We start from the raw sequence: 14,032 nt of genomic DNA on the forward strand, positions 1-14,032 counted from the left end.
ACTGCTGATAGAAAAACCCAAGGTCATGAAAGAGAAGACATAACCCCCACCAAACAAGCCAACCCAGAATCCCTTTCTTCTCAATTCTAGAGAACTCACTAAGACAGAACACCCCCCCTCCCTTTTCCCAGCTCACACACACCCTGATCCTTAAACTCCAGCAAGACCCCAGTGAGATGTGCTCCTGTTCTTCCTCTCCAGCTACCATATAAAGTGTTTTATGAGAATAACTGTACCTGGAATAAAAACCTAATTCCTAAAGCCTTAAAGAAGTTCATGTCAGAGAAAGGTGGGAGCTGAGCTGTGCTGTTGAATTGTAAGCTTTCCTGTTCTGTGTGCCTTGCTGGGGCAGGTCTCCATCTCTGCAGACGTCAGCCCCATCAGCCAGTGTTCCAGTTAGCTGCTGTAAAAGACCAGCTGTATCTCCCTTGGGCAAGGATGCATCATTGAGCCCTGAGGAACGCACACGGGTCCCCCACACCCAGGTAGCACTGTCTGATTTACTCTTCAGAAACCGCAAGTTGTATCATTGATCATTTAGGGAAGACTCTCTTTGATCGGTTTCAAGAATGTGGGACTGAATTACGTAGCAGACTCTTATTAAAGGGCTTTAGAAGCTGTGAGAGTTTAGTTCCTGTGAGGGTCGCTGTTCCTACAGCTGGGGTTCTGGTTTAAATCGACCCTCTGGTTGCAGCTATTTTCATGTTTGTTGGGAAGCAATTAAGTTCAGTGCAGGAACTTTTATCATGCGTAGGTTCATACACACTACATAAATCTCAGAAACCATCTCCATTCAACACCAACATTTTTCTTTTATTGCACAGATGCAAACATAACTTTATATATACAGACGCGAGATCATAATTTCACTCAATGCATTATATATTAAGATTTATATCTTATACTAAAGGGATAAAGCACAGCACACACACGATTAGAGCACTGATCCCATGGGAGGTGCTCAGAGCAGCTCACAATACGTAATTCTTTTCAGGATACTACTTGTCCATGATCTTTCAGCCCAGACACACAAGGCTAAGGTACTTGCATTAAAGTCTGTAAATAGTACTAGAGTGAGAACCCGAGGTCTCCTATTCCTGCAGACCTAAAATCACGTTCCCCACTAGCACATTAACACTGTTTAGGAAAGCAGAACATGCAGGGCTTTGTACAGGGCACCTGACTGAGCTCTAAGGAAAAGGTAACAGAGAGCCTCATTTCTTCCGTCCCTTCCCCTGTGATAGTCCAGCAGATATGGGATACTGGTACCTCCCCTCCCCCGAGGTGCATGCGTGTGCTAATGCTGGCAACGTTACATACACGTACAATGATGCCTTCTCTACAAGCGAAGGAGTACAGCAACACCTTGGGGTAGGGGGTGTCATGGGAACGGTCTTACATGACTCAAGGAAGGAACTTCTGGCATGCAGGAAGTAAGGTACCTTACGCTGACTGGCTAGAGGGTCTCTAAGGTCAAGGAGGGCATCAGAAAGAGGGGCCTGTGTCCTACTTTTTATAGCTCTGTACAGCCACAAAGCTTCCCCTCCCCCTCCATCGGTAGAGCACTGGGGAGGCAGAGTTAAGAAAGAGCCACATGGCGTCTCCCTGCAGCAGCGATTTGGTCCTCACCATTCTCCCATCTTTTCTTTCAGCCCTTCTCAGAACTGGACCCAGCTAGATTGTTGCTGCTGGGAAGGCAGGCCACTGCAAAAGAAGGAAAGAAGACAGGTATCTAGAGGTTAACTAAGGCGCAAGCACCCTCTCCTCACCTTTCCTGAACATCTCAGACTTCAAAATAATAATAATAATAACGTTATTCTTCTATACCGCCACAATCTTGCGACTTCTAGGCGGTTTACAATCAAGAGTGCTGGACATTCAGCGCAATACAATAAGTAGATATTCAGAGGAAATACAGAGATCAGAGACCTCAGGAGGCAATAGTATAGAACTTTCAGATTTACTCTGTGTGTACTTGACAATAAGTAATTTGGTGAAATTTTGAATCATTATCAGAACCCTACTGAATGTAAACTCAGACACCCCGACACTGTTCAGTTCAGATATCTAATTTACGTCACAGCCCTGTGACTTGCCTCTGGGCCCATTCTAGAACCACTATACTCAGCTAAACAATTGACCCGCTCTCCCTCCCTATTCCACCTGAACTTACAGCACTGTTATAAATATAATCTGCTTTCTTCATCTTATCGTAACTTTACATTGCTATTTATCCCCAACAGGTCCTGTCGGACATTACCTACTAAACTTATTGTCAAGTACACACAGAGTAAATCTGAAAGTTAGCTTTTATCTGGGCCATAGCAGAATCCCTGGTGCAAAGGGCACTTACCTAGCTGCACTGTTGAAACCCTCCCAGAGGTCACTGGATGGCTGGGCTACTGAGTCCTTCGAAGACACAGCAGAAGAGCTAAAATCAAAGAGGATATCTGGGAAAAACAGAGACGAAGAAATAGGAGTGAACAGCCTTCCTGTCTGCGCCAACACAATTACGGATTTGCTCCCACTGCAGAAATGGTCTTCTACTATACCCTGATCGGCGGAGCTGTGCCTTTGCTCTTCTGAGCAGGCGCCAGGCACAGCTCCTCCCCTCTTTGACCTGGCAAAAGAAAAACGCTTCCAAACGGCTTTTGTTGCTGGGTTGGCCAGAGCTTTCTACATCTTCCAGCTAGATCTTTTTCTTGGGCCTTAACATCTGCTAATGGACTTAATCAGCACCAATAATTGCAATTAACATAAGAATAGCCTTACTGAGACAGACCAATGGTCCATCAAGCCCAGTAGCCCGTTCTCACGGTGGCCAATCCAGGTCCCTAATACCTGGCCAAAACCCAAAGAGTAATTTTTTTCACTCAGAGAATAGTTAAGCTCTGGAACGCATTGCCAGTGGATGTGGTAAGAGTGATTAATGTAGCTGGTTTAAAAAAAAAAAAAGGGTTGGACAAATTCCTGGAGGAAAAGTCCATAGTCTACTGTTGAGACAGACATGGGAGAAGCCACTACTGGATCTGTAGCATGGAATGCTGCTACTATTTGGGTTTTTGCCAGTTACATGTGAATTTTATTGGCCTCCGCAAAGATGGGCTAGATGGACCATTGGTCTATCCCAGTAAGACTATTCTTATGTTCTTATGCAGAACTTTGTCAAAGACTTTGCTAAAATCTAAATACAGCACATCAAGTGCTCTCCCTCATCACCTAATACAAGAAATTAATCAGATTTGTCTGACAAGACCCGTCGGTAGTGAAACCACGCTGTCTCAGGTCCTGCAATCCACTGTACTATCCTTGGTTTTAAAAATGTTTCAATAAATCTAATCACCAGAGGTCAGTTCTCAAACGTCTGCTGTACCAGAATGTAACTCATCCTAAACTATTATCAATACAAAGTTAAATCCAAATAATCATCCAACAAGAATTTTGGTCACTATCATTTTGATCTGAGAAACAAGCTGCTCAAATATTCACTCAAATACTGCCCTCACTCTCTCTCTTCATTTATCTTCCCCTATACTCCCCCTCGTGAACTCCGCTCAGCTGGTAAGTCCCTTCTCTTCCTCCAGACTCTGTCCCTTCTAACCTGCTGCACCGTATGCTTGGAACAAGCTGCCCAAATCCCTACGGCAGGCTCCGTCTCTGGCAGTGTTCAAGGCCCACCTCTTCAAGACTGCTTTAAATCTTAACTCCGCTCAGCTTGAGTTCAGTGCTGCATACACCTTTCAGTGCTATATAAGTGATAGTACTGGGGGTTCTGAAGAACATCTGCACAGCTCTATCAGGAGGACTTGTCTCCTCTTGCTTAAGCTGTGAGTTATGCCGAGCGGACCTCTTACCTGGACTGGCTGGCTGTTGCAATACCGTCGGCACATGATTTGAGATGACAGCAGAAGAGAGAGGTGGAGGGCCAATCTTCCCCCCAGGAGGAGGTGGGAGGATGCCCAGGCCTCCAGTTCCTGATGGGCGTGAACGGGATGTCCCTTCTTTCTTCTTCATCTGCTGTTAAAGACAGATAGAAGCAGGAGGTTATCAGAGCAAAGTCAGTGCTTCAAGCAAGTGAAACATATGGTTCCCTAAAGCAGAACATTCCCTGCAGAATAACACAAAGATCAGCAGCTCCTTCTAAACATCTATGCTGGTCACACAATTAAAACCAGTAGCAAGATCTGTTCTCAGTTACTAAATACCCTCAAAGTTCTGAGGCTGGGGTACCCCATTTTTCCTCCTTTACAGGAGGGCAAGAGTTATCTGCTTACTCCAATATTCAGCTTGATGGTTTGCCCTTCCTTAAAACCTAAGTCCAGCTTAGGACGATTGTCTGTCTCCTGGGATTCCTTCGAGAGGTCCGACTCCTGCCTTACCCATCTGTGGGGAACACAAAACAAGGCCATATGATCTTTTTACATATTTATTTATTCAATTTTCTATACTGTTCTCTCAAGGGAGCTCACAATGGTTTACATGAATTTATTCAGGTACTTAAGCATTTTTCCCTCACAATTTATCTAATGTATCTGGTGAAATGGGGGGATTAAGTGACGTGCTCAGGATCACAAGGAGCGGCATGGGGTTTGAGCCCACAACTTCAGGGTGCAGAGGCTATAACTCTAAACACTGTGCCACTCTCTGCTAACAGCTAACTCTAGGTACAAGCAAGATAATTCACTTTTGAGGGCCCTGCCTGATTCGGCAATTCTGTGAAACTGACACAGTGATAAATGGTGGCAGAGAGGGATTGAATGTCCTACAGGTGTCAGAGGTGAATGACTCCGTGCTGAAGGTGAAGCAGTGAGAGATCGTGGCAGAGGTAGGATTGAGATTTGTGGTCTGAAGGTTGCAGTTACGAGTGACTCCATGCTGAAAGTCACACAGTAAGAGATGGTCTAAGGAAGGGGTTGTCAAACTATGGGCCTCCAAGGTCATTTACCTGGCTCCCGCCCCCCGCCCATCATTAGCATCGGCTGGGGGACATGGTGATGTGACATGCCGAGCCACCATCACTATGCTGAGACAGTCAGGTAATAGCCAGGCCCAGAGCAAGGCCCCCTACTCTCCCTCAGTTACTACAACAGCAGACCAGCAATGCCGCCGGTCAGTTGTCCACACCCTGGGCCTAACTGGAGCCTCACGCCACCAACAAAAAGTGTGTGGATTCATATACCTCCTGTCACCCAGTACCCAGAAGCACAGGCCAGCAGCAGATGCGATAGCTACGTGTGCCCTTCCATAGGAAACAATTATGTCAATGAAAAGAAAAACTGACTCCGAGTGCAGGATATTCAAAGAACAGTGGACCTATGATTACTTTTTCATGCAGTACAAGGAGGGAGCTGTTTGTCTAGTATGCCAGGATTTAGTAGCTGTGTTCAAGGTCAACACTACAAAACTCGACAGGCAAATATGATTGTTTGGTCAGACAAGTGAGAAAAGACAAAATATTAAAACTGAAAAATGGATTAACAACTCAGCAAAAACAGCTAAATATTTCATCATTGGGAGCAAGTTTTCAAGTTGCCAAGTTAATAAATAGCGTTTGTAGAGGGAGAATTTGTTAAAGAATGTCTTTCTGTTGCCAAAGAGATGTGTCCGGAGAAGGCTGATTTATTTAGTACAGCGAGTCTTGTATTCTTCTTTCATGGGAATTCGTTCATGATTTTTTTTTTTTCAAACTATAGTCTGGCCCCCAACAGTCTGACGGACTGTGAATTGGCCCCCGGTTTAAAACAGCTGAGGACCCCTGGTCTAAGGGATGAATTAGCAGGTATCGCAGCTGTGCAGAAGGATTGCTGGCAGTGACGATAGTGCCAGGAATTTAGAAAAGTAGAAAACCTACTTGAAATGATCTTGCAGGGCCACATTGAAGTCAAAAGCATCACCACGATCAGTGAAACCAACTCCAATAAATGCACTTCTTCCTGAGGAGAAGAAGATACAGAAAGAACATGACACGCTCTCGCTGGTACGCTTGCCCCTCTTGGGCTCAGCAGGTAGTGTTTCCCCCTCTGCTCTTACCGTTCCCATCCTGGATACGGATGACAAAGTAACGGCTGGAGTCAGTGACAGCTTCCACCGTGATGCCAGGATACTGATCCACTGGAGCCTGGGCGAAAAGCTCACCTGTGGAGAGAGGAGAGGAGAAGTGAGGGAAGGTGAGACCTGTGGGATCCGGATCGAGACGGGAACCCACCCTGGCCACTGCCCTTACCTGACACTTTGTCCTCCAGCTTGATGAAGGCCAGCTTGCCCTTGGAAGTGACCCGGAGGCGGCCGGTCCAGTCAGGCTGATCGAGCTTCCAGTCTGAAGCCCTGTGGAGGGAGCGAAGGAGTGAGCAACACCCACCAGGGAAAGAGCCGCTGCCTCCCTTGCTGGGGCCCTGGGGAGGGGAAGAATTGGGCTTTTCTGTGCTCCCGGAGAGGGAAAGGGGGGCTCCAGGTACCGAGGGGGGAAGAGTTGAGTCTCAATGTAGCGCTGCTGCTGGGGGAGGGGGAGTTGGGTGCTCTGTGGGGTAGAGTGAGGGACGCAGAGGTCCCATGCACGGGGGGAGGGGAGGAGTTGGGCCTCTCTATACCGCTGTTGCTGGAGGAGGGAGGGGGGGAGTTGGGCTTTTCTGTGCTCCAGGAGAGGGAAAGTGAGGCTCCAGGTACCGAGGGGGAAGAGTTGAGTCTCAATGTAGCGCTGCTGCTGGGGGAGGGGAGGAGTTGGGCCTCTCTATACCGCTGTTGCTGGAGGAGGGAGGGGGGAGTTGGGCTTTTCTGTGCTCCAGGAGAGGGAAAGTGAGGCTCCAGGTACCGAGGGGGAAGAGTTGAGTCTCAATGTAGCGCTGCTGCTGGGGGAGGGGAGGAGTTGGGCCTCTCTATACCGCTGTTGCTGGAGGAGGGAGGGGGGAGTTGGGCTTTTCTGTGCTCCAGGAGAGGGAAAGTGAGGCTCCAGGTACCGAGGGGGAAGAGTTGAGTCTCAATGTAGCGCTGCTGCTGGGGGAGGGGAGGAGTTGGGCCTCTCTATACCGCTGTTGCTGGAGGAGGGAGGGGGGAGTTGGGCTTTTCTGTGCTCCAGGAGAGGGAAAGGGAGGCTCCAGGTACCGAGGGGGAAGAGTTGAGTCTCAATGTAGCGCTGCTGCTGGGGGAGGGGGAGTTGGGTGCTCTGTGGGGTAGAGTGAGGGACGCAGAGGTCCCATGCACGGGGGAGGGGAGGAGTTGGGCCTCTCTATACCGCTGTTGCTGGAGAAGGGAGGGGAAGAATTGGGCTTTTCTGTGCTCCCGGAGAGGGAAAGGGAGGCTCCAGGTACCGAGGGGGGAAGAGTTGAGTCTCAATGTAGCGCTGCTGCTGGGGGAGGGGGAGTTGGGTGCTCTGTGGGGAAGAGTGAGGGACGCAGAGGTCCCATGCACGGGGGAGGGGAGGAGTTGGGCCTCTCTATACCGCTGTTGCTGGAGGAGGGAGGGGGAGAGTTGGGCTTTTCTGTGCTCCCGGAGAGGGAAAGGGAGGCTCCAGGTACTGAGGGGGAAGAGTTGAGTCTCAATGTAGCGCTGCTGCTGGGGGAGGGGGAGTTGGGTGCTCTGTGGGGTAGAGTGAGGGACGCAGAGGTCCCATGCACGGGGGGAGGGGAGGAGTTGGGCCTCTCTATACCGCTGTTGCTGGAGGAGGGAGGGGGAGAGTTGGGCTTTTCTGTGCTCCCGGAGAGGGAAAGGGAGGCTCCAGGTACTGAGGGGGAAGAGTTGAGTCTCAATGTAGCGCTGCTGCTGGGGGAGGGGAGGAGTTGGGCCTCTCTATACCGCTGTTGCTGGAGGAGGGAGGGGGGAGTTGGGCTTTTCTGTGCTCCAGGAGAGGGAAAGGGAGGCTCCAGGTACCGAGGGGGAAGAGTTGAGTCTCAATGTAGCGCTGCTGCTGGGGGAGGGGGAGTTGGGTGCTCTGTGGGGTAGAGTGAGGGACGCAGAGGTCCCATGCACGGGGGAGGGGAGGAGTTGGGCCTCTCTATACCGCTGTTGCTGGAGAAGGGAGGGGAAGAATTGGGCTTTTCTGTGCTCCCGGAGAGGGAAAGGGAGGCTCCAGGTACCGAGGGGGGAAGAGTTGAGTCTCAATGTAGCGCTGCTGCTGGGGGAGGGGGAGTTGGGTGCTCTGTGGGGAAGAGTGAGGGACGCAGAGGTCCCATGCACGGGGGAGGGGAGGAGTTGGGCCTCTCTATACCGCTGTTGCTGGAGGAGGGAGGGGGAGAGTTGGGCTTTTCTGTGCTCCCGGAGAGGGAAAGGGAGGCTCCAGGTACTGAGGGGGAAGAGTTGAGTCTCAATGTAGCGCTGCTGCTGGGGGAGGGGGAGTTGGGTGCTCTGTGGGGTAGAGTGAGGGACGCAGAGGTCCCATGCACGGGGGGAGGGGAGGAGTTGGGCCTCTCTATACCGCTGTTGCTGGAGGAGGGAGGGGGAGAGTTGGGCTTTTCTGTGCTCCCGGAGAGGGAAAGGGAGGCTCCAGGTACTGAGGGGGAAGAGTTGAGTCTCAATGTAGCGCTGCTGCTGGGGGAGGGGAGGAGTTGGGCCTCTCTATACCGCTGTTGCTGGAGGAGGGAGGGGGGAGTTGGGCTTTTCTGTGCTCCAGGAGAGGGAAAGGGAGGCTCCAGGTACCGAGGGGGAAGAGTTGAGTCTCAATGTAGCGCTGCTGCTGGGGGAGGGGGAGTTGGGTGCTCTGTGGGGTAGAGTGAGGGACGCAGAGGTCCCATGCACGGGGGAGGGGAGGAGTTGGGCCTCTCTATACCGCTGTTGCTGGAGAAGGGAGGGGAAGAATTGGGCTTTTCTGTGCTCCCGGAGAGGGAAAGGGAGGCTCCAGGTACCGAGGGGGGAAGAGTTGAGTCTCAATGTAGCGCTGCTGCTGGGGGAGGGGGAGTTGGGTGCTCTGTGGGGTAGAGTGAGGGACGCAGAGGTCCCATGCACGGGGGAGGGGAGGAGTTGGGCCTCTCTATACCGCTGTTGCTGGAGGAGGGAGGGGGAGAGTTGGGCTTTTCTGTGCTCCCGGAGAGGGAAAGGGAGGCTCCAGGTACTGAGGGGGAAGAGTTGAGTCTCAATGTAGCGCTGCTGCTGGGGGAGGGGGAGTTGGGTGCTCTGTGGGGTAGAGTGAGGGACGCAGAGGTCCCATGCACGGGGGGAGGGGAGGAGTTGGGCCTCTCTATACCGCTGTTGCTGGAGGAGGGAGGGGGAGAGTTGGGCTTTTCTGTGCTCCCGGAGAGGGAAAGGGAGGCTCCAGGTACTGAGGGGGAAGAGTTGAGTCTCAATGTAGCGCTGCTGCTGGGGGAGGGGAGGAGTTGGGCCTCTCTATACCGCTGTTGCTGGAGGAGGGAGGGGGAGAGTTGGGCTTTTCTGTGCTCCAGGAGAGGGAAAGGGAGGCACCGAGGGGGGAGAGTTGGGCGGGGGGGGGGGGCGCTACCTGTAGCCGCGGTTGGAGGCTCGCGGCGGGATGCGGTAGACGCTGACCTCGGGCTTCACGCACAGCACCGACTCGTACTCCACCTCCGCCATCTTCCGTCCCTCGCGCCGCGCTTCCGGCGTCGCCATGGAGACCACTTCCGGGCCAGGGCTGGAGGGCGGAAGCTGCGCGGCGGCCATATTGGAAGCGGGCAAGGCCGGGCTGGTGCTACGAAAGGGAAGAGGCGGCGGCTCCTTTCCAGCAGCACAGATGCATCCTGGGATCTGTAGTCCATTTCGGCAGAGACTGACGGGCTCTCCTTCTATTCTAAGCCACCGGGGAGCCCAGTCCAGCCTCTTCCCCCCGAATAATCTTAGCCCAGTTCACACTAGTGGGTGGCAATTTTAAACCAAAACTGTGTCTTAAAGGAACGACAACTCATCCTTATACAGAGGAGCCCAAAGCCCCGAAAGAATTCATCACAGCAGCCCTGACACCTTTTTTATTTTCTTTTTATAAAGCCGCGCTAAAAGCACCGAAGCCCAGCGCTATTGAATAGGTTTCGGTGCATTTCGCGTGGCCTCTCGCGCCCGAGGCTTCGTCAAAGAGACCGTTAGGAAGCGCCACCTCGACGTGGAATGTGGTGAGCGCGCCACTGACGTCACAGCTGGCAAACCTCTCGCGCACAGCTTTCCCGCGCGATTCTCTTAGTGCTAGCAACAGGTCTTTATGGGGTTTCCATTTAATTCTCTTAACATTAATGTCTAAAACGCTTTCTTCAGCCATTCCATAACCCACTAGCCTTTATATTAACAAAACAGAGATTGCAGTGTGTCTCATTCATTTGAAGCTTCTCTCACTCATTAGGAGCGTGTCACACTGTTGAAGGTTCGCACTCTCTGAGCCCCTTCTTTGTCATCAAAGGGGTGTCACACTCATTTGAAGGCTCTCTCACATACTCTCTGAGCGCCTTCTCTCACTCATTTGAAGGCTCTCTCACATACTCTCTGAGCGCCTTCTCTCACTCATTTGAAGGCTCTCTCACATACTCTCTGAGCCCCTTCTCTCACTCATTTGAAGGCTCTCTCACATACTCTCTGAGCGCCTTCTCTCACTCATTTGAAGGCTCTCTCACATACTCTCTGAGCGCCTTCTCTCACTCATTTGAAGGCTCTCTCACATACTCTCCGAGTGCCTTCTCTCACTCATTAGGAGCGTGTCACACTGTTGAAGGTTCGCACTCTCTGAGCCCCTTCTTTGTCATCAAAGGGGTGTCACACTCATTTGAAGGCTCTCTCACATACTCTCTGAGCGCCTTCTCTCACTCATTTGAAGGCTCTCTCACATACTCTCTGAGCCCCTTCTCTCACTCATTTGAAGGCTCTCTCACATACTCTCTGAGCGCCTTCTCTCACTCATTTGAAGGCTCTCTCACATACTCTCTGAGCCCCTTCTCTCACTCATTTGAAGGCTCTCTCACATACTCTCTGAGCGCCTTCTCTCACTCATTTGAAGGCTCTCTCACATACTCTCCGAGTGCCTTCTCTCACTCATTAGGAGCGTGTCACACTGTTGAAGGTTCGCACTCTCTGAGCCCCTTCTTTGTCATCAAAGGGGTGTCACACTCATTTGAAGGCTCTCTCACATACTCTCTGAGCGCCTTCTCTCACTCATTTGAAGGCTCTCTCACATACTCTCTGAGCCCCTTCTCTCACTCATTTGAAGGCTCTCTCACATACTCTCTGAGCGCCTTCTCTCACTCATTTGAAGGCTCTCTCACATACTCTCTGAGCCCCTTCTCTCACTCATTTGAAGGCTCTCTCACATACTCTCCGAGTGCCTTCTCTCACTCATTTGAAGGCTCACATACTCTGAGCGCCTTCTCTCAGTCATTTGAAGGCTCTCTCACATACTCTCTGAGCGCCTTCTCTCACTCATTTGAAGGCTCTCTCACATACTCTCTGAGCCCCTTCTCTCACTCATTTGAAGGCTCTCTCACATACTCTCCGAGCGCCTTCTCTCACTCATTTGAAGGCTCACATACTCTGAGCGCCTTCTCTCAGTCATTTGAAGGCTCTCTCACATACTCTCTGAGCGCCTTCTCTCACTCATTTGAAGGCTCACATACTCTGAGCGCCTTCTCTCAGTCATTTGAAGGCTCTCTCACATACTCTCTGAGCGCCTTCTCTCACTCATTTGAAGGCTCACATACTCTGAGCGCCTTCTCTCAGTCATTTGAAGGCTCTCTCACATACTCTCTGAGCGCCTTCTCTCACTCATTTGAAGGCTCTCTCACATACTCTCTGAGCCCCTTCTCTCACTCATTTGAAGGCTCTCTCACATACTCTCCGAGTGCCTTCTCTCACTCATTTGAAGGCTCACATACTCTGAGCGCCTTCTCTCAGTCATTTGAAGGCTCTCTCACATACTCTCTGAGCGCCTTCTCTCACTCATTTGAAGGCTCACATACTCTGAGCGCCTTCTCTCAGTCATTTGAAGGCTCTCTCACATACTCTCTGAGCGCCTTCTCTCACTCATTTGAAGGCTCTCTCACATACTCTCTGAGCCCCTTCTCTCACTCATTTGAAGGCTCTCTCACATACTCTCCGAGTGCCTTCTCTCACTCATTTGAAGGCTCACATACTCTGAGCGCCTTCTCTCAGTCATTTGAAGGCTCTCTCACATACTCTCTGAGCGCCTTCTCTCACTCATTTGAAGGCTCTCTCACATACTCTCTGAGCCCCTTCTCTCACTCATTTGAAGGCTCTCTCACATACTCTCCGAGTGCCTTCTCTCACTCATTTGAAGGCTCACATACTCTGAGCGCCTTCTCTCAGTCATTTGAAGGCTCTCTCACATACTCTCTGAGCGCCTTCTCTCACTCATTTGAAGGCTCACATACTCTGAGCGCCTTCTCTCAGTCATTTGAAGGCTCTCTCACATACTCTCTGAGCGCCTTCTCTCACTCATTTGAAGGCTCACATACTCTGAGCGCCTTCTCTCAGTCATTTGAAGGCTCTCTCACATACTCTCTGAGCGCCTTCTCTCACTCATTTGAAGGCTCTCTCACATACTCTCTGAGCCCCTTCTCTCACTCATTTGAAGGCTCTCTCACATACTCTCCGAGTGCCTTCTCTCACTCATTTGAAGGCTCACATACTCTGAGCGCCTTCTCTCAGTCATTTGAAGGCTCTCTCACATACTCTCTGAGCGCCTTCTCTCACTCATTTGAAGGCTCACATACTCTGAGCGCCTTCTCTCAGTCATTTGAAGGCTCTCTCACATACTCTCTGAGCGCCTTCTCTCACTCATTTGAAGGCTCTCTCACATACTCTCTGAGCCCCTTCTCTCACTCATTTGAAGGCTCTCTCACATACTCTCCGAGTGCCTTCTCTCACTCATTTGAAGGCTCACATACTCTGAGCGCCTTCTCTCAGTCATTTGAAGGCTCTCTCACATACTCTCTGAGCGCCTTCTCTCACTCATTTGAAGGCTCACATACTCTGAGCGCCTTCTCTCAGTCATTTGAAGGCTCTCTCACATACTCTCTGAGCGCCTTCTCTCACTCATTTGAAGGCTCTCTCACATACTCTCTGAGCCCCTTCTCTCACTCATTTGAAGGCTCTCTCACATACTCTCTGAGCCCCTTCTCTCACTCATTTGAAGGCTCTCTCACATACTCTCCGAGTGCCTTCTCTCACTCATTTGAAGGCTCACATACTCTGAGCGCCTTCTCTCAGTCATTTGAAGGCTCACATACTCTGAGCGCCTTCTCTCAGTCATTTGAAGGCTCACATACTCTGAGCGCCTTCTCTCAGTCATTTGAAGGCTCACATACTCTGAGCCCCTTCTCTCACTCATTTGAAGGCTCTCTCACATACTCTCTGAGCCCCTTCTCTCACTCATTTGAAGGCTCTCTCACATACTCTCCGAGTGCCTTCTCTCACTCATTTGAAGGCTCACATACTCTGAGCGCCTTCTCTCAGTCATTTGAAGGCTCTCTCACATACTCTCCGAGTGCCTTCTCTCACTCATTTGAAGGCTCACATACTCTGAGCGCCTTCTCTCAGTCATTTGAAGGCTCTCTCACATACTCTGAGCGCCTTCTCTCACTCATTTGAAGGCTCTCTCACATACTCTCCGAGTGCCTTCTCTCACTCATTTGAAGGCTCACATACTCTGAGCGCCTTCTCTCACTCATTTGAAGGCTCTCTCACATACTCTCCGAGTGCCTTCTCTCACTCATTTGAAGGCTCACATACTCTGAGCGCCTTCTCTCAGTCATTTGAAGGCTCTCTCACATACTCTCCGAGTGCCTTCTCTCACTCATTTGAAGGCTCACATACTCTGAGCGCCTTCTCTCACTCATTTGAAGGCTCACATACTCTGAGCGCCTTCTCTCAGTCATTTGAAGGCTCACATACTCTGAGCGCCTTCTCTCAGTCATTTGAAGGCTCACATACTCTGAGCGCCTTCTCTCAGTCATTTGAAGGCTCACATACTCTGAGCCCCTTCTCTCACTCATTTGAAGGCTCTCTCACATACTCTCTGAGCCCCTTCTCTCACTCATTTGAAGGCTCTCTCACATACTCTCCGAGTGCCTTCTCTCACTCATTTGAAGGCTCACAT

General features: G+C 50.9%; 1 protein-coding gene across 1 annotated transcript; it reads right to left on the reverse strand.

Moving 5' to 3' along the window:
- Window positions 1–792: 792 nt before the first annotated feature.
- On the reverse strand, window positions 793–9,618 carry NECAP1 (NECAP endocytosis associated 1). Its single transcript, XM_033925289.1, has 8 exons — window positions 9,425–9,618; window positions 6,224–6,324; window positions 6,031–6,135; window positions 5,852–5,933; window positions 4,275–4,383; window positions 3,855–4,017; window positions 2,354–2,450; window positions 793–1,704 (listed from the first exon to the last, which is right to left on the reverse strand). The coding sequence occupies exons 1-8, from the start codon at window positions 9,601–9,603 to the stop codon at window positions 1,659–1,661; spliced, it is 882 nt and encodes a 293-aa protein (XP_033781180.1). The 5' UTR covers window positions 9,604–9,618; the 3' UTR covers window positions 793–1,658.
- Window positions 9,619–14,032: the final 4,414 nt, after the last annotated feature.

Source organism: Geotrypetes seraphini, chromosome 16 (genome assembly GCF_902459505.1).
Source record: "Geotrypetes seraphini chromosome 16, aGeoSer1.1, whole genome shotgun sequence".
NCBI classification, from domain to species: domain Eukaryota; kingdom Metazoa; phylum Chordata; class Amphibia; order Gymnophiona; family Dermophiidae; genus Geotrypetes; species Geotrypetes seraphini.

Excerpts from the sequence above, each read along its gene's own strand:
- NECAP1 (XM_033925289.1), bottom strand. The coding sequence starts at position 9,603 with ATGGCCGCCGCGCAGCTTCCGCCCTCCAGCCCTGGCCCGGAAGTGGTC. Across the intron at positions 6,136-6,223 it reads GCTGGAGGACAAAGTGTCAG|GTGAGCTTTTCGCCCAGGCT; the intron begins GTAAGGGCAGTG and ends CTCTCTCCACAG. Across the intron at positions 2,451-3,854 it reads GCAACAGCCAGCCAGTCCAG|ATATCCTCTTTGATTTTAGC; the intron begins GTAAGAGGTCCG and ends TGTTTTTCCCAG.